This window comes from Rattus norvegicus, chromosome 19 (genome assembly GCF_036323735.1).
Source record: "Rattus norvegicus strain BN/NHsdMcwi chromosome 19, GRCr8, whole genome shotgun sequence".
Lineage (NCBI taxonomy): Eukaryota > Metazoa > Chordata > Mammalia > Rodentia > Muridae > Rattus > Rattus norvegicus.
The window spans coordinates 72060647-72083677 of NC_086037.1; the positions used below are offsets into that span (position 1 = coordinate 72060647).

Below are 23031 nucleotides of genomic sequence, written 5' to 3' on the forward strand. Positions count from 1 at the left end.
GGCAGTAGGTCCTCATGATTATGCGACCAGTGCATTACCACCAAACTACTTCCTCAGACTCACATTTGTACCCGAGGTCTTCTTGTTACCTGATTAGTGTTCTGTTTCATCATAACACGTGATTTTGGGGAAGGATAGTTCTTTTTTTTTTTTTAAAGATTTATTTATTTATTATATATAAGTACACTGTAGCTGTCTTCAGATACACCAGAAGAGGGCATCGGATCCCATTACAGATGGTTGTGAGCCACCATATGGTTGCTGGGAATTGAACTCATGACCTCTGGAAGAGCAGTCGGGTGCTCTTAACCGCTGAGCCATCCCTCCAGCCCGAAGGATAGTTCTTTTGTTTCAGAGCATTTCACGTTCCTTTTTTTCTCCTCTTTTTGTTTCTCGTATTCCTTTTTCCTTTTCTCCTTCCCAATTTTTGTCAGAGTCTCTTTATGCATTCCAGGATGACCTGAAACTCATGATCCTCCTGCCTCAGCCTCCCAAGTACTGGTATTACATGTATATACCACCATGCCTGTCTTAAGAATTCTTTGTTTAGTACAAAGTGGCATTGTTTTAAGGAATTTTGAGAAAGGCTTACTTGCCTTGTATGTGTCTGGGTGTATGCCTGTGTGTGTGCTTATGTGCATGCCTGTGTGCATGTTTGTGTGTGTGTGCATGCCTGCATGTGTGCCTGTGTGTATATGCCTGTGCATGTGCCTATGTATTCTTGGAGGGCAGAAGTGGTATTATGTGTTTTCTGTCACTCTTTGCCTTTTCCCTTTGAGGCAGGGTCTCTCCCTCATCCCAGGGTCTCTCCCTGATCCTGTTTTCTTAGCTTGATCGCAAGCTAGTGAGCTTCAGGGGTCATGATCCTGCTATCACTGTCCACACCTCCCTGTGCCTCCTCCACAAGCTGAAGTCACAGATAACAGTGTTGCCTGGTTTGTTACATGGATGCTAGAGTTTAAACTCTGGTCTTCTTAGATACTGGAGAAAGTACTCTTAACTGCTGGGCCAACTTTCCAGCCCCCAGAGGAGGTTTTCTTTGTCCCACCCACCCACCCATCCACCCACCCACCCACCTGTCCATCCATCCATCCATCCATCCATCCATCCATCCATCCATCCATCCATCCAAAAAAGGAACTTCTGTAATGCACACTGGGCTGGTGAGGGACAGTTTATTTCTAATGTGCTTTGTGCCCCAAGATGGATATTTGGTGCCAACACTGTTCTTTGAGTGTTCAAACAAAGGAAAGATGTTGCAGGAATGCTAGGTGACTCTAGGCAAGCCTGTACAGGAAGAAACCTCAGGCTTCTCTAGCCTCGCCTCTCCTCTCCTCTCCTCTCCTCTCCTCTCCTCTCCTCTCCTCTCCTCTCCTCTCCTCTCCTCTCCTCTCCTCTCCTCTCCTCTCCTCTCCTCTCCTCTCGTCTCCCCTCCCCTCCCCTCCCCTCCCCTCCCCTCCCCTCCTCTCCTCTCCTCTCCTCTCCTCTCCCCTCCCCTCCCCTCTCTCCTCTCCCCTCCCCTCCCCTCCCCTCCCCTCTCCCCTCTCCCCTCTCCCCTCTCCCCTCTCCTCTCCTTCCACTCTACCATTGAGCTAAAATCCACACCATATCCTTCAGGCTCACCCATGAGTTTTTTCCATTCTGGATCACCAGTGTGTGAGCTCTGATGTTTATTTCAGAGTGCTGTGTACTGTTGTTTATACTAATTTGAGTTCATTGGTGCATACCTGTTAGCTGCTGAGATACAAGAGCTGAAATCTTGACATTCATGAGTTTAGGGTGCAAGTCTTACTCAGACTGCTTAAAAGATCTTGGCTGTGGGGTGGAGGTTGAAGGACTCGAGGTAGCTGGAGGTGGCAGGGATGGCCTGTTTGCTGTCACATGAACATTCTCAAGGGTGGCTTTTGGCTGGTGGTTTCTCTGGAACTCACTGGCACATATTTGAGGCCTCAGTCGTCAATCAAGTTTTGTTTCCTTGTCTAGTCTTGTTGACCGGCCTGTTATTTTAGTCGTTTGATAAACAGGAAGAGCTACTATGGGCTATTCAGGGAGTGTTTAAGGAGTTGTTAAACTCAAGGAGCTATTAAACACGCTGAGGGGTGGGTGTTTTAACAGGAAAGGTTGAACTCCTCTAGGAGGAGTTCCAATAAAATACTCAGACATTCTTCACAGTTTTCAAACTTAAAACAATTGTGGTTTAGGATTTCTCCTATACTCTTCCCCCTATATCTGTAAGTCTTGGGGTGCTCATTGCTGTACACCAGGCGGGCACCTCCTTATGACAGTTGTTTAACACAAAGCAGCTCTGGCAATGCTTGAGGATTGGACCCTGAGCAGCGGGCACTCTGCCCTGTTCTTGTCTGGCAGGGGTTACCACCATCTCTCAGGAAGAGAGGAGGCGATGGGTAGAAGTGTTGGTGCTCAGGCCCAGCTCCTGTGCAGGTCCTGTTCACACACAGGGAGTGTTCCAAGCCCTCACTTTCTCCCAAGGTCCCCCTGTTGAAATGAGATGATGTTTCCTTAGAAAGCACTCTGGTTTCATCTACAGCATCTCAGGGTTCTGGGGCCCTCTTATCTGTGTGATGGTGTTTGGTTTCTGTAACCGGGTGTTGTTTTCTAACTCTCCAGTCACTTGTCGCTTTTAAGTCCTGGGGAACTGGAGTGCGCTCTTGGAACTGGTTGTGCTCATGCGTTACAAACTGCTTCCTTCAGACTGGGTGGCAGGTTCTTTTTTGTTCTTTGTTGGTGCTGGGGACAGAACTCGAGGCCTGGCTCATGCTGTGCGCACATTCAATGGTCTTAATTGGCTAGTGCTGTGTGCACACAGAATGCTGTTATCTCTGCCTGTGGCTGAGGTTGAGTCCTCAGGAAGTGGGTGGGTCAGCAAGAGCTGCCACGCAGGGATTCCTCAATATGTCTGACGGTTTTCACCTCCAAGAGTTTGCCGGGGGCTAGGAGAGCTGGAGTCTTGGGTTTGGAAAGCTTCCCAGGCGGTGGTTCCTCAGAGCTCAGGACCCTGTTGTGAGTGTTTATGTTTATGTGTATGTCCAGCAGAGAACGTTGTAGACAAGGTAGTGTGGTTACTTTTTGGGAAGTTGACACAACTAACTAGAGTCTCCTGAAAGATTGCCTCCATTAGCCTGACCTGTAGGAAAGTCTGTGGGGGCATCCAGTGCTCATCCAAACATATCACTCTCTGGCTATGTCATTCTCTCCCTGTTCTGTCCCTGTGTTTGCAGACTGCCCCACTCTCTGCTCTGGCTGTCCCTGTAAGCCCCTGTTCTTATCTCTGTCCCCGAAAAGCTGGCTCTCTCCACTGTTTACCTCTGAGGCTGAACCCTCCCAAACCTGTTTTGCTCCAGTGTCCCTCCCTCATCTGATAATGTTGTAGTTTCCAGTGTTGTCATTTGAGGAAGTCTGTTTCCTAATTACCAGCTGCGTAATTACATCCTTTGGAGTTCCTACGCAGCTAATTTGTCTCTTTGTTTCCAAGTAGGATTTTATAAGGAACTTTTAAGTGTGCTTGGGTGTGTCACTTGAGGAGGCTGGTCTGGTTTCTGAAGCCCGTGTGGTGTAGGTGATTGCCCAGTATTTGGGACTGTCATTTTGCTCTGTAAATATGTTATGGCTGTTTCTTTTTCTTTTTCTTTTAAATCAAAATTAAAACATAATTTTGGATTCCATTCCCTCATCCATTTCCTCTCTGCAATCCTTCCCATCTCCCCCTTGAGTTCTCTCCAATCCATAGGTTGCATTTCTTTAATTTCATAACAGATATATTCCTAAATAGGTCACTATAAGCTGTTCAGGAAAGGTATATGGGGTTAGCCCTAATTAAAGAATCCCCCTATTCCAGAATAAGTGTTAATAACAGGTCAAACCAGCCACAGAAAGGACATTTGTCACACACCATCATCGAAGAGGGCACAGAATAATTGTAAGGGCCAGGGTCGTGTGTGTGTGTGTGTGTGTGTGTGTGTGTGTGAGAGAGAGAGAGAGAGAGAGAGAGAGAGAGAGAGAGAGAGAGAGAACACAAGAGGGAGTGAGCATATGCTAGATATTGGGCCAACATAACATCTTCTTGACGAGACAGGGTCAGTGTGCTCAACACATCACAGCAGCCATGGTGCCTGCACAGGACCTAAACAAAATCAAGCTAGCCCATAATTTCAGCATGGAGGGGGCAGGGGCTCCACTCCCTAGCCTGTACCACTGACTGAGGAGCCATGAACACTTTCCTTAGGGTCATGACTCCTGGTAGGTCAACCAGGCGCTAGTGGGAGGCCCCACACCCAGGAGTATATAATGGACGTATAAAATGGATAAGGTGGGTTAGTTAAAAGAAATTAAAAGTAAAAAAGAGGACAGGAAGTTGGGGGGCGTGGTAGGAGGGTGTGGATGGATCAGGGAGGAGTTGGGGGGTTGGTAAACATGAGGAAAACACCTGATGTGATGTTATCCAGGAATTAATAAAACATATCTAAAAGTCCATTGTTTTTGGCTGAGAATAAAGGCAGGGCCATATCTAGGAGGGTGGGGGCTCATCTGTTGCCCGATACCCCCAGTGAGGGAAGACTGTTATCTGAATATTTGTCAGGGTAATAAATGGCAGGGTTTTTCCAGCATGAGGTTTCTGTCATTTCATCTGTGGTGGACTGACTGGGATAGATAAACGTGGACTGATGACCAGTGCCAGGAAGAAACAGATCTATGCCAGGAAGTGGAGTGTGGGAAAGAGCACCACAGTGGGAGGAATGAGCCTGCCTTTCCAGGAGGTGCAAACAAGCACACACATAGTAGGAGATAGGAGAGCCCAGTACCTTGATCTGCAGGGACAGACAGACACAGGCATATGGAGGTCTTACCTGTGAGCCACTCTGCCCTGACTGTTGGGTTCCTTGCCAGTAGATGGCAGAGCCACAGGAAGGGGCACTCTTGTCTTGGCAGTCCTTTGAAGATACCATCATAGATTCCCTCCCTTGACTGAGGAGAAGAGTCCTCTGGAGGAGAGGGAGCTCCACTTGTGGCAACGGCAGTCTCATGTACCTAGCCTGGACTGGCCACCCTCTCATGGCTGTTTGGAGTTGCGTGCAGAACACTGGTGTCTAGGGCCCTGCCTTGTGCTGCCCTGGTGTGGTGACAATGTGGTGCTGTGGGGCCTCGACCGAGAGCCCTCACCAGGTGGGCTGGGCTGAGTTTGAGTGGAGGAGCCATAGGCTACAGTTGGTTCACTGCTTGCCCAGGCTTCCAAGGAGGAGAGCAGAGGTAGGTGTTGGGTCTTCCGGATGCTTGGCGTCAGAACGATCAGGTTATTTCCCTCAAACCGTTGGCGAGTATCTCTTTTGATTGAGTCCTGTTTAGGAGATCCAGGTGTATGGGATTACCGCGTGTGTTTGTGATTGGGTCACCTGAGAAAGGATTTTATTGCTGCCGTTGTTTTAAAAAAACTTTTTATTCTATAGGAACAAGCCGAGAGGCAGGTTTGGATGAAGTGGGAGAAGGGAGCTGTTTCCAAGTTGCTTTGTTTGACTCAGAGCTTTCGGAGCCCGTGAGAGTGGGTTGTATTTCAGTGGGCATCTCTTTCAGGTCGGAGTTTCCGTTGGTCTGAGCCGAGTCTCCTCTTTGCTGCCTGGGGAGTGAGCACACAGTGCAGATTTTCTTCCCTCACAGCTGATAACTATCTTTAAGGATCTCCTAGGGTGGTTATTTGGATTCTCTTTTTTGCTGTGTATGAGAGAAACAGTTATTTGAGGTCCCTAACCCTATTTTGAGTCCACGGATTGTTTTTTCTGCAGTTTGGCTGCAATCCTGTTGGAATCACAGCCTATAACTTTGTGCAAAGCATTCTTTCTGTGCACTCTGAGAAGTGAAAGATCTTGTTTGATTGGTGCTGGTGCTGGTCTCTGTGTGTGTCTGGGTGTGTGTGTGTCTTTACATGTGAGTATGTGTGTGTATGTACGCATGAGTGTGTTTGCATATGTGTGTGTCTGTGTATGTGTGTGTGTCTATACGTGTACGTGTGTATATGTGTGTCTATACGTGTGCATGTGTATATGTGTGTTTGTATGTGTGAATGTGTGCATGTGTCTATGTGTGCATCTTTGTATGTATGTGTATGTATGTCTGAGTGTGTGTGTCTTTATATGTGTATGTGTGTGTGAATGTGTGCATGTGCATATGTGTGTGTATGTGTGCATGTGTATATGTGTGTATCTTTATATGTAAGTGTGTGTATGTATGCATGTGTGTGTGTGTCTGCATATGTGTGTGTGTCTGTGTATGTATATGTGCATGTATACGTCTGTGTGTGCAAGTGTATGTGTGTATGTCTGTGTGTGTATGTCTGTGTGTGTGTCTGTGTGTATATACCTGCATGTCTGTATGTAGGCCAGAGATCAACCTCATATGTTGATCCTTTTCTGAGACAGCTCCTTGTTGAACCTGGAATCCCCAAGTATGCTAAATTGCCTGACCAGTGAGCCCTAGGTATCCCCAGTATCTGTTGTCCCTGGGATTACAGATGCTCGGCACCATGCCTAGTCTCTTTCAGAAGCCATGGTTTCAGGAGAGCAAACTCAGGTCTGTATGCTAGTGTGGCGAGCACTTTGCCAAATGGGTTCTTCCCCAGACATGACAACAGTATCCATGATCCCTCTCCTCCAAGTTTAAAAAGGCCCTTCTCACAGGGAAGGGTTTTCTCTTGCTCAATTTCTCCTTTACGTGTTGGCTGTGTTGGCCAGCTTCTTGGATCTTCAGGAAAAGGCGTGTCCTGGAGGGAACCACTCACATTTCCAGGCCTCTGTAGTCTTTTCTGGCCCCACCATTCCTTTGGTGAGAGGGTGATCACCTCTCTCCAAAGGTTTTAGTATTTCGTCTCTGATACAAAACGGAGCCTTGTAAGTCTACAAGAGGAGCCCAGAGATATGCTCAACTGCAGGTCTCCCCACCTGTGGCCCTTTAGCGGGTAAACTAGGAGCTTGAGAGAGGTGGGGTGCACCACCTGGTGCCAGCCTTCAAGGCGCTGTCCTGGCAGAGCAGTGGAGGGAGCTTTCGAGGCTGGGAGCCGGCTGTCTAGCAGTCTGCCTTGGCTTGAATGTGTTTCCCATCCAATGTCTCACATGCTCCTTCCTTTGTCTCACTGTCAGGGCGCAGTACCAGGTCTTCACAATTCCTCACATGCCCTGTGACTGGAGGCATGGTGCCAGTGTATCCTGGCTCCCGGATAACCAACCTGTGGGTGGGAACAAAGGTGTCCAAGCTGTGGCTGGGTCTCCTCACCACAGGGGAACTGTCTGTCTTTCTGGATGCTTTCATCCTTATGTCACTTGGACTATAAGACAGAGTAATCAATGGGGATTCTCGAGTCAGGCTGCAAAGCTGGAGGATGAAGGGTCTGCCGGGCTGTTAGCAAAGCACAGGGCTGTTTGTTGGTTAAATTTCCCAGGAAGAACTTGTCTGAAGCCTTTCTTCCGTGTGTGTGTGTGTGTGTGTGTGTGTGTGTGTGTGTTGTATATCATTCATATATATAACATTCATATACATACAACACATATAAAAACATTCATTCATATCTACGTCTATATCACAGCGTTTGCTCTTTGTTCTGCATTTTAAGAAAGCTCATAAAAAGTCCCTTTGGGTACCTTACCAATGAGAAAAGCAGAGTACTGCAGGGGCACAAGGAAACAGGCTCAAGCCAGTACAAGTCAGTGTCCGGATAAGTACCCGAGGGGGGCTGAAGCCAGAGTCACAGGGGGACAGTTTCAAACCAGAGATGGGGGTGCAAATACAGCTAGGGTAGTTCAGAATTCAGATGTGGAAGCATGCTGGTGCAGAACAGGTATGTTCCAGGAGGCGGAAGGCGGGCTGTGGGCAGTGGGCAGGGTGCTGTGCTCTATTCCTGTGACGGAGGCACGTCCTCAGTAATTACAGGACTGAGTCCTCAGTGATTGAGTGCCCAGTTCTGCGCAGGACTGAGAAGCAGCAGGAAAGGAAGAGACACAGTCACTGGCTGTCTAAATGGCTAGATCAAAGATTGCAGGAGAAATCAAAGTTGGGGGAGCACCTCCAGCTTGTAGGGATCCCAGGGGTCATTTCCCTTGAACAGAGAGTGTTCTGGGGAATTATTCCCTCCTCCCCCAACACCTCCCTTCCCCTCTTTATTTTAAAGAAAGGGCTTTAGTGTAGACCAAGCTGGCCTGGAACACTGAAGAAGCCAAGGATGATGACCTTGAATCCAATCTTCTTGCCTTCACATTTCTGAGTGCTGGAGTTATTGGTGTACGCCATCCCACCTGGTTTATATGTGCTATGAATGGAATGCTGTCTTCGTGCATGCTAGGCAAGCCATGCACAAGCCGAGCCGCGTCTCCAGCCCTGGGGGAAGAACTTGAACTGCTGTTCAGTGTCCCATGGATTGGATAGGCTCGACTTGTTTCTCATAATTGCATGTTTAGCTGGACTTTGGTCTTGGCTGCACACAGCCCCATAGCCTTAGCTATTGGATGTGTAGTTTCAATTTCAAGCCTTTAAAGAGATTTATTTACACGATACCAAGTTCCTCCCTGCCCCAAGTTGCACTAGTGGGTTGGAGGCTGAGCTCAGTGGGTAGACGAATTGCCTTGCAGTGTAATGTCTTCTATTTCGTCCTTAGCACCGATTAAGAATTTCCATCCCTGGCTCCCCTCTCACGTGCCTGGCAGTTTTACACCCTGGAACACTGATTAGGCTGGCTTCCCGTGTTCTCATGAACTCGGTCACCACATTGGTGTGAAGTTACTCTGGTTTCCAGTGTTATGGGACAGTCCAAGAATAGTTGGGGATTAGCTGTATCTGCTGACCGCTGTCCAGGCTGAGCAATGGGAGGTGTGGTGGGGTGTGCCACGTGATGACGCTTCACAGGACATATCCCAGCTCCCACCCTGGACTCAGTCTGTGCAGAGAAGGCTTCCTCAGATTCCAGCTCCTGCACAATCAACCTCTGGCGGGCTATGCTGCCACCTTGTTTAGTCAGCATGGAGGGCAGTGGCTTCAGAAATCTCAGCTCTTCCTTGTCTTATAACCAGTTCTCTGTGTTAACTTACTTGGTTTAAAGACTTGGGACAATTTATATTTTCCTAGATGCTTGCTGTACAGTAGGTGTTTCCTTGTGAGTGCTTGACTACATCTTTACTGAGAACTAGCTAGTTTTAAGTATGTGGGTATGTATGTATGTGTGCATGTGCACGGGTGTTCATGTAGCTAGGGGTGTGTGTGTGTAAGTTCATGTGTGAGTTTATGAGTGTGTGTGCGTGCGTGAATGTGTGTATGTTTGAGTGTGTGTATGTGAGTGTTGTGTGTATGTATCTGTGAGTGTGTGCCTGCATGTGTGTGTAAGTCCATGTATGTGTGAGTGTGTGTGCATGCATGCGTGTGTAAGTCTCCGAGTGGAGTGTGTGTGCATGTGTGTGAGTATGTATGTGTGCAAGTATGTTTGTGTGAGTGCATGTGTGTATGTATGTGTGAGTGTGTATGTATATGTGTGTGAGTATGTATGGGTGAGTGTATGTATGTGTGTATATATGTATTTGTGAGTGTATGTATGTATGCGTGTGTATGTATGTGAATGTGTGTGCATGCATGCCTGTGTGTGAATGTGTATGAGTATGTTTGTATGAGTACATGTATGTGTGTGTATGTATGTGTGAGTGTGTATATGTTTATGTGTGTGACTATGTATGTATGTATATGTGTGAGTGTGTGTGTATGTATGTATGTATGCATGCATGTATGTATATGCATGAGTGTGTATAGGATAGAGTACAACTTTGGGTGGCATATTGTGGAACACTGTCCACTTCAGTTGAAGCAGGGTCTCATTGACCTGGAGCTCACCAATTAGATTTGATCATCTTGCCATCTGGTTAGTGAGCACCAGGGATCCTCCTTTTCCTGCTTCTCAGGCACTGGTCTACCCAGCACAAGCCACCTCACCTGGCAGGCTTCCATTGTTCTGGAGATTGGACTCAGGTTCTCTTGCTTGCAAGGCAAGCACTTTACCAACTGAGCTGTCCTCCAGCTTGAACAGGCTCTTTTAAAATAATAGCCATGCCTTGACACTTCACTTATGAATATTTCATAGTCTATTCTCTGAGAAGACCATTTTCCTTCAATGTCTACGAGATCATTATGACAATTAGGAAAATCAACAACTTCTAATAAGTATATGGTGCATAATTTACAGTAAAGGTTTTTAAGTAGTTCCCCAAATGTCTTTTATGATGACTTTTAACTTTTTGCATGTATTAGATTAGATATGATGGAGCAGGCCTGGAATCCCAGACATCTGTTCAAGGAAGGCCTGCTTGAACTATAGAGAGCAAATTGAAGGCTGGCTTTTGACACTGAGTGAGACAGTGTCTCAGGGTAAGCTGTGGGCATGTCTTAGTCAATGGTAGAGGATTTATCTAGCATGTGTAAGGGCCCAGGTTTATTCCCCCATACTACAACCTTTTTTTTTTTAAAAAAAAATGTGTGGTAATTTGAATGCCAATTATGGCCTGCCTTGCACAGCTAGATATGAGCTCCAGCATTGAGCCCCAATTCCTAGCCTGACTCTCTTTTCTTTTTTAAAACTTTAACAAGGACCACATTTGAATATCATCATGGTTTTTGTCCCTTTGACCTTGAATACCCCCTCCCACCCCCGTTATTTTAAAGTGCCAGAAAAAAATTTTGAGTCGCCAATTCACCCATGGCCCACCTTCCTAGCAGGGGGGTGACATTCACTTTCTTCCTACGTCACAAGCATATAGCCACATGGTACAAACGCCCTGCCATTAGGTGCTTCTTTAGGGCAACACATCTCATGCACCCATCGGCAGGCATTCCCTGCTGTGCTTTTACTTAACATTGCTCAGTTCACGACTCCCTATTTAATATCCTCACTCTTTTAACTGTCCTTTTCACGGGATTTTGTCTTTAGTGCCCTATGCTGCGCTTAGGTTGGCCATGGTGGGTTCTCTCTGTTTCTCTCTCTGTGTCTCTCTGTGTCTCTGCTGCTTTCTCTATTTATGTTTCTGTCTCTCTCTCTAGATTCATTCACTTTTATGAGTATGGGTGTTTTGTCTGTGTGTGTGACTCTCCGGTATCTCCAGGGGCCAGAAGAGGGTGTCAGATCCCTTAGAACTGGAGTTACAGACAGTTGTAAGCCTCCCTGTGGGTGCTGAGAACTGAAGTTGGGTCCTCTGGAAGGGCAGTTTGTATTCTTAACCTGAATCCTCTCTCCTCTCGTCCTGGGCCTTTTCTTTTTAAAAGGTTACTTTAGTTGTGTTTCTATAAAGCATCTTACATTGTGTCCTTTGGTTGATCACTGGTTTCCCCGTCCCTCGAGCTGCCTGTTGGGAAGGTTGCAAGCTGTTTGGGTTGACTCTGGAAGATCGCTGGTGCTGCCAGTAGAATGGAGAAGAATGCTATGTTAAGGTCTCCTTCTCGGTGCGGAATGAGGGAGAAACCAAACCACACCCGTCCTAATGGAAATGATGAGGAAGAGGCCAATGGTGGCGCAGGCGCCCTGTGAGGCACTGCCTGGTTCTACAGGAAGAAAGACATGGGGAATTTTTCGTGAGCTTGAACTTGGCTTTTCCCTGTTGCCTCTTTCCCTTTTGATTAATGAGATGAGTAATGTCTTTCACTCTCCTGTGAGGCAACAGACCTGTGGGTTGCTGGGTGGCGTTGAGGCATCAGCGTGGCCGTGGCTTGGGGTTGAAAAGCGTGTTAGTCACTCCCAGAGAGGGATGCAGGTCATCTTGTCGCTGGATGTCAGCTGTGACCTCTGGCCATCCCCGCCCTCCACTCCTGTTGCGAAGGCAACAGAAACGTGTTTACTTTTCAAGCGAGTTCCCACAGCAAACCGACAGCTAGTTCTGTAAGTTCAAGGTAAAGGCGTGCATTTCTGAAGAGGAAACATGATCGAAGCCAAGCCGCGTAGGTCATGGCTGCCTTGGAATACCATCGTTTCATTAACTGCTACAGTCTAGATCCCGTTTAAAAATGTCTGTTTTGGATTAAATACATGGGAGAGACAGTTACAGTACCACCTGGAATGGAGGATACTTTGACAGGTCAGCCAGCTTTCAAAAATGAAATGTTTTCTCTTTGTATAGTTATTAGCAACCGTGGCTTCATTCGTCTTAGGAATGTAATTACCTTGTGCCTAATTGGTTCAATGGATGTTTAATGTTAATCAGTTGTCTTATCGTCTAAGGAAAACCCTCAGTTTTCTGATCGATCGATCGATCGATCTATCTATCTATCTATCTATCTATCTATCTATCTATCTATCTATCTATCTATCTATCATCCATCCACCCACCCATCTGGAATGGCAGTGAGTGCAAGTTACCTTCTCTAATAGCCCATTCTTTTGAAATCTACCACCTTATTTTTATATAAATTGCTTTTGTTATTTCTTGATGTCTTTTTTCTAATGTAGTTTCTCACTAGTTGGTTGATTCTGTCCATTGCTCAGTGGATACTTCCTTTCCTTCCGTTCCAGAAAACCAGTCTCGGATCCCCGTCATGGTGTGTGTATCCCTCTCATACAAATATACTTATTGATAGACTGTCTTCCACCAAATGTAGTTATGGTTTTGGTTAGGTTAAAAGCCCAGTAGTCTTCACGGTGGAATGCTGCTTGTGGCTGAGCTACACGGACCTCTCTTCACGTTCGTGCTGTCCCTGAGGCCTTCTGTGCTCTGACTCCTAACTGCCCCACTGCTGCTACAAGGCAGCGTCTCAGTGAGTTTGGATGTTATTTCCACATCATCCTGAGCCATTTCACTTCGAGATCCCAGCAGCTTCATTCTAGGTGGGTCATGTTTTAGGTCTGCTCCCCAACGGCTTTCTGGGGTCTTGTCACCATTCAGGGTCAGCTTCCCAGTGATCTCTGTAGAGCAGGGAATTCTTTTCCTTCACAGCAGCTGTTTGCTTCATAAGCTGTAGCATTCTTGTCCACAGCCTAGTCCTCGTTTTGTCGGGACACGTCCTCCAGTACTTTCCAGAGGAAAGGACAGTGAAGATTACATTTCTAAAAATACATACATACATACATACATACATACATACATACATACATACATACAACAAAACAAAAAAACCAAAAAATTGTTTTCTATCTTCAGGTTTTGCAAATAGACAAGGTGTGGGCCTTTACGATACAGGAATCTCGAAGCCACTGGGATAGGCTTATTTGCTTCCTGCTGATGCTTTTTGTTTTTTCCTTTTTAATTTTTAAAAGTTGGTGCGTTTTGGGCAGGGGATGTGTTTCATTGGACTGGAATATCTGCCACCAAACCTGACTCATGAGTTCAGTCGCTGGAACCCACATGGGGCAAAGGGGACAAAGTAATCTACGTGTTATCCTTTAACAGCCACACATCACACATGTACACGTATGTGTGCACATGAACACACACACACACACACACATACACACACACACACACACACACAGAGCTCCAGACTCACAAGAACGCCAAGCATGCCCCGACACACAGGCTCTCCTTTTTCTTGTCTTCCTACCTCTACCTCAGGAATGCTGGGACTACAGACATGTACCACCACACCGATTTTTATGTTCTGCTGGGGATGGAACCTAGGGCCTCAGGGTTGCCAGCAAAGGTAGTCTACCAACTGAGCCTCAGGCTGTACTCAGTCTATTAGCAGTGGACTGTTGTGAGATGCTGGATGCATTCCAACTGTATTTTATCATATAACTATATTAAAACTGTAATCCCACCTGGTATTTTGGTGGGGATTCCTGTATTTTGACACACTGTATGTTACGTTGTGACCTGAGGCTCCTCCTTTTTCTTCAGGTCTTACCGGAACAGGTGGCACTTATAGTAGACAAGGAAGGTATGTTGTGGACAGTGCAGTATATGGGCTGTACCCTTGGTAGTTACTCTTCAAAAGTCTGATGTGTGGTCTGAAAGGACTCCTGTGCCACAGTCTGTTGTGGCTGTGGTCTCCCTTGCTTGCCTCTCTGTGTAACATAGGGGTGGATATTCAGGAGTGAGTTTTTCAGGTCCTGGTCATGCCTGCTTGGTCTTTAACTCCCATCTTGATATTTTAACACCCAGTTCTTTCAGTTAAAGTGTTACTTGAAGTCCGAGCACGGGTGTGTTGTCTGTAGAGCTGAGCCTTTGCTGACCTGGAAGCGTACTTCAGTATCAGAGAGTTTAAAAAGATGATTTTAACAAGAGAAAAAAACATAGGAAGGAAGAAAGGAGAGGATGATAAGTAAATGAAAAGTTAGGTTATTCAAAACTGGAGAAAGCAGGTTAGGTAGAAAGTAAAATGGGAGGTCAAGTGTTAGGAACGGGAGAGAGTTTGAATTCCCAGGATTCAGGAAATGTATGTAGGAAGACTGCAAGTTCAAATCCAGCCCTGTCTACATAGTTAGTTCAAATCTAGCCTTGTCTACATAGTTCAAATCCAGCCTTGTCTACTTAGTTCTACGCAAGCCAGGGATATGTAGAGTGGTATCCTAATTGAAAAAACCAAAACCAAAACCAAAAAACCCAAAAAACCCAAACCATCACCAGCACCCTTCCTGGTCTTAATGCTGGGTAGGGAGGTCATTCCAGATGCCCTTCTCACCTCTGGTTTTTTTTTTTTTAACAAGGAGAGAATCATTCATGTGCTCATTCCCTCTCCCCTGAAAGTCCCTTCATTGAGCATATAAAAGTCTGATACATATAATAAGTATCTGACTGTTGAATCAGGACCTCTCCTGATGTGGAGTCAACAAGTCTCATGTTCAGAAAGCCTTGGTCAGCTCGTGAGAAGGTCGGAAAAAAAATTATGGGAGATTTCAGAGACAGTGATTGGCAGTGTGAGATTTTGCTGGCAGACCAAGAAGGATTGAAGAAGGACCTATTGCATGTAGTGATGCGGAAGCTGCTGGTGACTGAGGAGCAGTTTTGGGAGGAAACCTGACTGCAGCGGGACTGCAGGAGATGAGCCGGAGGCAACAAGCATGTTGATGAATTAAAAATAAAATGTTAATGTGTGCACACGTAGGTGTGTGCGTGTTCCCGTGCCTGTGCATGAACCATGCATGTTTTTGGAGGCTGGAGGACAACCCCAGAAGTTATCCTTCGGGATGCTATCCAGATGATTTGAGGTTGAGTCTTTCATTGACTTATAGTTCATTATCTAGGGTAGACCAGCTGGCAGCCTTTGCAAACCCCGGGGATCCTTTGGTCTCCTTGTTGTCAGTGGTGGGATTGTAAGCCTGCACCACCATACGTGGTGTGTCATGCTGTCATTTGTTCTTGTTTGGCTTTTTAAACACATTCTATGTGTACTTACTGCACTGTCGCGTTCACCCCTATGTACACCATTTTGACAACTATAAGATTTCCTAAAGGTATTTTATAGAAGCTCTTAAATTTTGGATGGATGATTTTGGTGCTGATCCAGGAGGAGATAGGTGTATGAAAAACAAGTTCAGTAAGCTGTTTTGGAGGACCGTCTGCTTGCCCGTGCAGAAATGATATAAAAGTGGAAGTTGCCACTTTAGCTGGTTTGTTCATGCTAGCGCTTGCAGGGTGTGGGGGAGTGGTGGAAGACAGAGTGTACTTGTCCTAACTGGCCGGGAGGTGATGGCTGAGGGTTTTCCTTATTCGCCACAGGACATTGGATACTAAATGTCCTCAACACAGTTAATACACCATTTGATTTAAAGACAAGGATCTAGGAAGGTGGTTTGTTTCAGGACTTTGGCTGCCAAACAAAAGTAGAAACAACAAATTCTGAAACACTCAAAGTGGTAGTCTTAAAAGTACCATGAGGGTGGCATTGAATGAACCTTGGGGACTGTGTGGATCGGTTAAGCCACATAGTGGAAGAGTGTACTTGTAGATATGTGTTTGTTTGAATCTCTATGTATCTGTTTGTGTATGTGTCTGTCTGTGTGTAAGTATGTATATGTGTATGTATGTATGTATATGTAGTGTGTTATATGTCTATATGTATGTATGTATGTATGCTATTGTATATGTGTCTGTCTGTATAAGTATGTATGTGTGTATGTATATGTAGTGTAGTGTGTGTGTTCTATGTCTATATGTCTGTCTGTTGTATGTATGTATATATGCTATTGTGTATGTGTATTTAGTATATGTGTTGGTTAGTTTTATGTCAGTTTGACAGAAGCTGTAGTAATTTGGGAAGAGGGATTCTCAGTTGAGAAAATACCTTCATGTGATTTGCCTGTAGGCAAGTCTGTAAAGCATTTTCTTGACTAGTGAGTAATATGGGTAGGCCTAGCCCACTGGGAGCAGCCCATCTCTGGACTGGTCCTAAATGGTAAAAGAAAGCAGGCTGAACAGCAAGCACCCTCCTCCATGTCTTTCTATTTAGTCCCAGCCTCTAGGTTCTGTTTTGGCTTTCCCCAGTGGACTGTGCCCCAGAACACATAAATGAAATAAACCCTTTCTCTCCAAGCATATGATGTGTGTGTGTGTGTGTGTGTGTGTGTGTGTGTGTGTGTATGTGTGTATTTTATGTGTGTTTACATGTGTGTGTATGTTGTGTTTGTGTATGTGCTCTGTGTGTATATGTCTGTGTACATGCTTGTATGTATCTGGTATATGTGGTGTGTCTGCGTTTGTGTGTATGTGTAGTTTATATCTCTGTGTGTGATACATGTGTTTGCATTCTAGAGGAATGGTTCCTTTTACAGAGGTCTCAGTAGCTGAGATGATTTCCATGGTGCCCCTGCTTATATTGACCAGTAAGGTCTGAGCTGCTTGTCCCTCTGGCTAACCAGTACCAAGGGTAGTGATTCTCCATTTCTGTAACACATGCCATGCGTTAGTGCATCCGAGGCATGGCTGTGTTAGAGATGAGTTTGGGCAGCATCCAGAGAATGCCGATCTCTGCCACTGCTGCATTTTATAAAAGGAAAGAGAGAACCAGGAATATGCTTGGTAGAGGTGCGGTATGGTGTGGGGGAGGGGATGCCTCTGCAGACCCAGACCGAGACATCCCTATCCCCATGAGGTACCAGCCACGGGATGGATATAGTATGAAATAGAGTTTATTTAGGGCATGGAGAGGGGAGTTGAGGGGGTAGAGACAGAGACAAGCAGGGGTGGGGAGGAGTAGAGGAGTAGAGACCAGCCATGAACATGTGGAGAGAGAGATGGGGGGAGGGGTATGTGAAGAGAAGGGACAGAGAAGAGGATAAGAGGGTAAGAGAGCAAGTGAGTGAGGAGGGGTCAAACAGCCCCTTTTATACTGATTTAGGCCTTTGCCAGGTAACTGTGAGGTGGAACCCGGAAGGAGTGCTAACAGCCACTACCTTGCAACATCTTGGCACATAGAGCCAGTGGAATCTGCTTTTGTTAACATACTCATCCTTTGTCTTCCAGAAAAGGTTGTATCAGACATCCCTTCTTAGGAAAGAACAGAGCATTAACAACTTTTGGGTAGCAATTCTGTATTTTGGGAAATCAGTTCATATGGGTACCATTTTTCTGTATTTCCATGTCAGCATATGGATCTGAGTTTTATTAAGTTCAAGGGCAACTGTGCCCTTCTCAAATTACTTGAAAACAGGAATATTTAAAAGTTTTAAATGCTATCCTTTTTCTCTTTTCTCCCCCAATTCCACTCTGGAGCAAAAGGCCCTGCACCACACATTTTGACGGAGTGCTTTAAATAGTGTATTACACACATATGCGTGTGGGCTGGGTTTGACCTTTTTAAACAAAGGCTCACACCATAGCTTTCTTGGTTCATGTGCCAACTTGTCAACAGCCCCGTCTGTCCAGGCCTGTGTGAGAGGAGCACCTAACTCTCCAGGGTGTGCAGCATGCTATCTGCAGATTAGCAAACACGAGATTTCAGATGCACAATGTGTGCTGATTAATAAAGCGTTTCTGTAGATTGCTCTGCCGGGGGTTCCTGAGTAGTTTGTATATCAGACAATGAAAAGTCTGATCTGCTTGGGAGAAATCAGTGTGTCTGAGGCCAGGAGTTTTCCTGTCACAATAATGGATAATGTGGAGCCAAGGGGGGAGTGTATATGAGTGAACTATTCATAGAGGAAGGGGAAGACTGACTCTACCATTAGCTGAGCCCTGTCTGGAGTTTTAATTGGCTGTCATAATTACTGACGTTCCCTTTAATGGTCAGGAAGCTATTGAGTTTAAGTAGTTGTGTTCCCTTTCAGTGACATGGCTGTATCTGACATTTGTGTTCTTTTCCTCAGGATCCAAACTACTGGATACAGGTACATCGCTTGGAGCATGGGGACGGTGGGATTCTAGACCTGGATGACATCCTCTGTGACGTTGCCGATGACAAAGACAGAGTGAGTTCATGGCTGGGGCAGTCCTCTCCAATGCAAGTTTTCCAGAATGAGGGGAGAGTGGCAGGGCACCCTTCCCTTTCGTGCTGGAAACATAGATGAAAACTCACCCGGGCCACCACTCTCTCCTCACTGTCCTGAGACCGGGCTGTGATGCTTTTCCTGATGCTGGGGTTTCATACCTCAGCTTCAGAATCTTTAAATGGAAACATTCGCAATGTAAACACCACCAAGTATTTGCCGTGTCCTCTTTGTTTTTGTCAAACACGCCTTTTCCTCGACAGCACAAGTCCGCCATTATGAGGTTCTCGATTCTGATCTTGTTGGATACGTAGGGATCCTTTGGTTACTTACGGTCCCAGGGCTGGCTCAGAGATGGTCCAGTGTGATGACTGGGCTGTGCTGAACCACTGACTCGCTCCAAAATGAGTGTGCACGCTCCAGGCACTTCTGTTCGCCATGTATGTGTGTTCTTCTCTCGAAGCTGCCCCCTCACTACCACCTTAAAGGCAGCCTGGTACATTCATGTCACAATCATAGCAGCCCAAGCCAGTTTATGCCTGTTCCCCTGCCAGCTTGGAAGGAATGGGAGGAGAGTGTCTCCTAGCATGATAAAGACCTGTGGCTGGGTGTTCGGCCCTGCATATAGACGCCAGCAGATTGTTTATTGCGGTGAGGCAACGAGAGGGGCTGGGCGTAAAGAGCTTCGTGCCCACACCTCACGCCGTGAATGGCTTGAACTGGAATTGCACAAGGGCTTGTAGCCGCAGACTCAGTTGTATTGCCACAGCTGTGCGGGGGCAGCGGAAGATAGCCCGATGTCCTCGTCACACTCTGGGGTTCACACAGGGCATTAAACCAGCCGGGCCACTCTTGGAGGCTAGAGGACAACAAGGTTGTTAGGACACTCACCATGAATGGTGCTCTGCCTTGTTCTCCATGCTGTTGCCGGGCTGAGTTGCTGAGCGCAGCTGCTAACTCTTGCTCAAACCCGTGCTTGAGATAGTCGACATCATGCCTGCTCTGAATTGGACAGAAACCGTGCATCTTTTCTTGCGATCTAAAGAAAAGCGAGAATCTCAGGTACAAATGTTGAGGAATTCAAGGGGACTGACTTGAGCCAGCACCTGTCACTATGGGGTTTGTCTTTTGTAGCTCCCACGAGACAGGAACATACTGTGACAAAAGTTGCAAACCTTTCAAGCCTGTTGGTGACTTGATGATGGTTTCCCTGGGGGACATTTCTCTCCTTTTGGGGTTCTCATGTAGCAGTGGTCACTCTCAAGTGATTCCCTGAGAGCAGTGAAGTTGTGGTCCATTTGTGGGTTTTGTAGAGTTGGAGAGCCAGCTTCAGATAACCACCAAGGCTGCTAGAGAAATTCAACCTCACAGTTCTGTTTCTCTAGAACCGCTTCTGGTACAAACATCTGTACTTGTCAGGGTTCTCTAAATGAGCATGCGCATATTAGAGTGAGCACTCCTGTGTGTGTGTGTGGGGGGGGGGAATTTATTAGCATGCCTTACACAATACATACAGTTCAGGTAGCCCAACAGTGTCTTTCTGACCCCGGAGAGGCTGAGGAGCCAGTAGTTGCTCAGTCCACGGTGTGAGACGTCTCAGCACTTCCGGTTTGTCACTGAAGGTCTGGAGGATACCTAGAGAGTCGCCTGTCTCAAGTCTGCATTGGGAACCTGAGGTGGTTGGCCTTAGTGCTGTAGCAAAAGGACAGGTGAACCTGCTGGCGAGAGTGAGGTGAGGACACCTGGAGCAGAGCTTCCTTCTACCGTGTGTTTTCATGTACACTGTCACTAGAAGGTGCTGCCCACGTTTAGACTTGAGTCTTCCTGTTTCAAGTAGGCAGGTGTCCGGTGGCTTTCATTTTAGTTGATCCGGTCAGGTTGGAAATCTAGACGAGCCATCAAAAGTCTGCTCCTTGTTTGATTGATGCAGGCAGCCATACTTAAAACACACTGTATATTTTAAGTAGTTGGCAAAGCCCCCGAGGAGTGCTGAGTTTTTAGTGTCTCATGACTTAAATATGGTAATGCAGATTCACAACACGTAACCACTGATATTCTTTCCATTGATGTTACATTGCACAGTAAAGAAACAAGGGGACAGAAAGCACAAAAATCTGCTCGGTTTACGTGTATATATATATGCACTCACACTTTAAAATTTTAAACAGAATGCATAGGCGAGAAACACGTGGGTTATGTTCCTCATTTCTACCACTGGCCCTGCAGACTTAGCTGGCATTTATGACTTCTTTCCTCTACTGCCCATCTTGTATTTCCTCCTCTCTCGGCCCGCACCTCAGCTGGCCTTGGTTCTTTTCTTGGGAAGTTGACTCATACTTTCATTCCTGAGTGGTCTGTGTCCTTTGTCAACCTGCCTAAATTAGACTGTTGTAGTTTCCTATTGACTTTAATCACGGGATGTGATAACAGCACTTGATGCCCTAAAGGATCTCCTGGAGTCCTGTTTATCTCCATTGTAGAGAAACAATCCAGTTTCCTACTAGGAGTGTGGACTAACCACTCTACTTTCTTTCTTAACTTACTGGTTTAAGGGTTATCAGAAGCCCAAAGTGGCAAGGAGGAAGTCTGAGCTTCCAGTTCAATGGAATGTTTACTGTGTCTCCTGGAAGAAAGACCCCCCCCCCACCTGACACACACCCTACACACACACACACACACACGCACACACACACACACACACACACACACACACACACACACACACTAAAAACAAAAGTTTTAGACCATCAGAGCATAAAAAGTCACAGGCAGAGGAAGCTGTTTTTAAAGTGGGCCAGTATGGGTGATAGCAAGCGGACCATTCCTATTTCTGCTTCCTGGTCTAGTGAGTCCCCAGCTGTAAGAGAAACAGTGCCATATATTGACCACTGTCTCAAAGCATGTAGTATCTTTTGGAACACCCTGTCCCAGCCCTCCAGGCTGTTGACATCTAATTGGTGTTATAACTGTGACTTTAAACAACCATTCCACTTTCCGTCAAGTCATCTGCTTCAGGATAGTGAAGATCATAGCGAGACCAATGAATTTCATTACCATGGGACACTGCCACACTCTTTGGCTATGACGTGAGTTTCTTGGCCAGAAGGAATGCTGTATAGAATACCATGACAGTAGACGATTCATTTCCTAAGGGCACACATGGTAGTCTTGGGAGAATCACTGTGTGTTGGAAAGGCCAATGCATAACCAGGACATGCATCTATTCCAGTAAGGACAAAGTGCTGTCTCTTTAGTGATGGAAGTGGTCTCAGTGCCGTCCACCTAACACCAAGTTGCTAGGTGATCACCCTTGTACTGGGTGTTGTACTGGGAGCTCACTTTTGGTCTCTGCTGCTGGCAGATCTGGCACTCATCAGGAGTTCTAGCCAGGCCAGCCTTGGCGAGTGGGAGTCCATGCTCTTGAACTCATGTATCATTGCTATCTCTGCCATTGTGGCTGCTTTGTTCTTGGTTCCATTGGCCAATAGCAGGAATGACTGTGGAAATAGGCCGAATGCCTACAGAATAGTTGATCCTATCTGTTATTGAACTCCTTCCCTACTGGAGTCACCTTTTGACGAATATTCATTCATTCTCATGGGACGCTCGTTCACATGGGAGACGTATCTTTACACTGTTAGTCTATTTGGACACTTCTGTCCATATTCTCTTCCTCAAAGGTCCTCACCAGCCAGGTTTTTTTTTTTTTTTTTTTTTTCCCTCCCCATGTCACTGACCGTCTGCTAGGCGATTGGCTACAGCCCACGAGTCAGCATCGTAATTACGTATCTTGCGAAATGTGTGACCATAACCACTCCCTGTCATTCTGCTCACTGTGAAGATTCTCTTCACGAGAGTCCTTCAGGGTTGTTCCAGAAAGGGGCTATGCAGTTCTCTGCAGCTGTCCTCATCTTCATTGTGTAGTATTCAGAACAGTTGGGTAAGCCAGACCCTATTTTTCTCTTCTTTAGCCAACCAATTATTGTGCACACCACTCTCCATGAGGGTATAGGTCCATGCTTGGAACATTCTAGCAGGAAGGAACCATAGGCCTATGGACAACTTTTCTTTCTTTGTATGTACACTCAGAACCTGTTTTGGGCATGGTCACGCCCACATACCAATTCATTTTCATGAATTGCTGCTTTGCAGATTTATCTCCATGACTTGACGGATCAAATCACACCTAGCTCACGGTGGCAGTTCACCTGGGTTGCTTAGTAACTTGGTGGCTCATTGTCAAGCATTCATTTCCCACTGAGGACCAATAGCAGGTGAAGAGTTGTCTCTCAAAGGGAGAACACTTGACCGCAGATCATGGTAGAACCTTGTTATAAAATCCCAAGAGTTTTTATTGTGATTCATCCAGAGGGTCTTGCCAAGAGATTTCAAACAGCACCCCTATCTGCTGCTGTCACCTCAAGTACCATTGGATCTACTGGATCACATGGCTTAAATGGTGGAGCAGCCTGTACAGCAGCCTGAACTTGTTGGTGCTCTGGGCCTCACTCAAAGCCAGCAGGTTTCTGAGTCACTTGGTACATGGGCAGGAGGAATACTCCCCAATGAGGAATTTGCTATTTTCAGAATCCAAACAAGCTCACTGGACTAGCTCTACTTTCTTGGTGGTGGGAGGGTCCAGGCACTTA

General features: G+C 46.2%; 1 protein-coding gene across 18 annotated transcripts in view; it reads left to right on the forward strand.

Annotated features, from left to right (window-relative positions):
- Pard3 (par-3 family cell polarity regulator) overlaps positions 1 to 23031 on the forward strand; it is a 549854-nt gene that overhangs the window by 83227 nt on the left and 443596 nt on the right. For all 18 annotated transcript variants that reach the window (XM_017601371.3, XM_006255836.2, XM_017601370.3 and 15 more), the window contains exon 2: positions 18263 to 18364. In XM_017601371.3, the coding sequence (XP_017456860.2) occupies positions 18263 to 18364 (102 nt within the window). The remainder of the gene's footprint in view (positions 1 to 18262; positions 18365 to 23031) is intronic.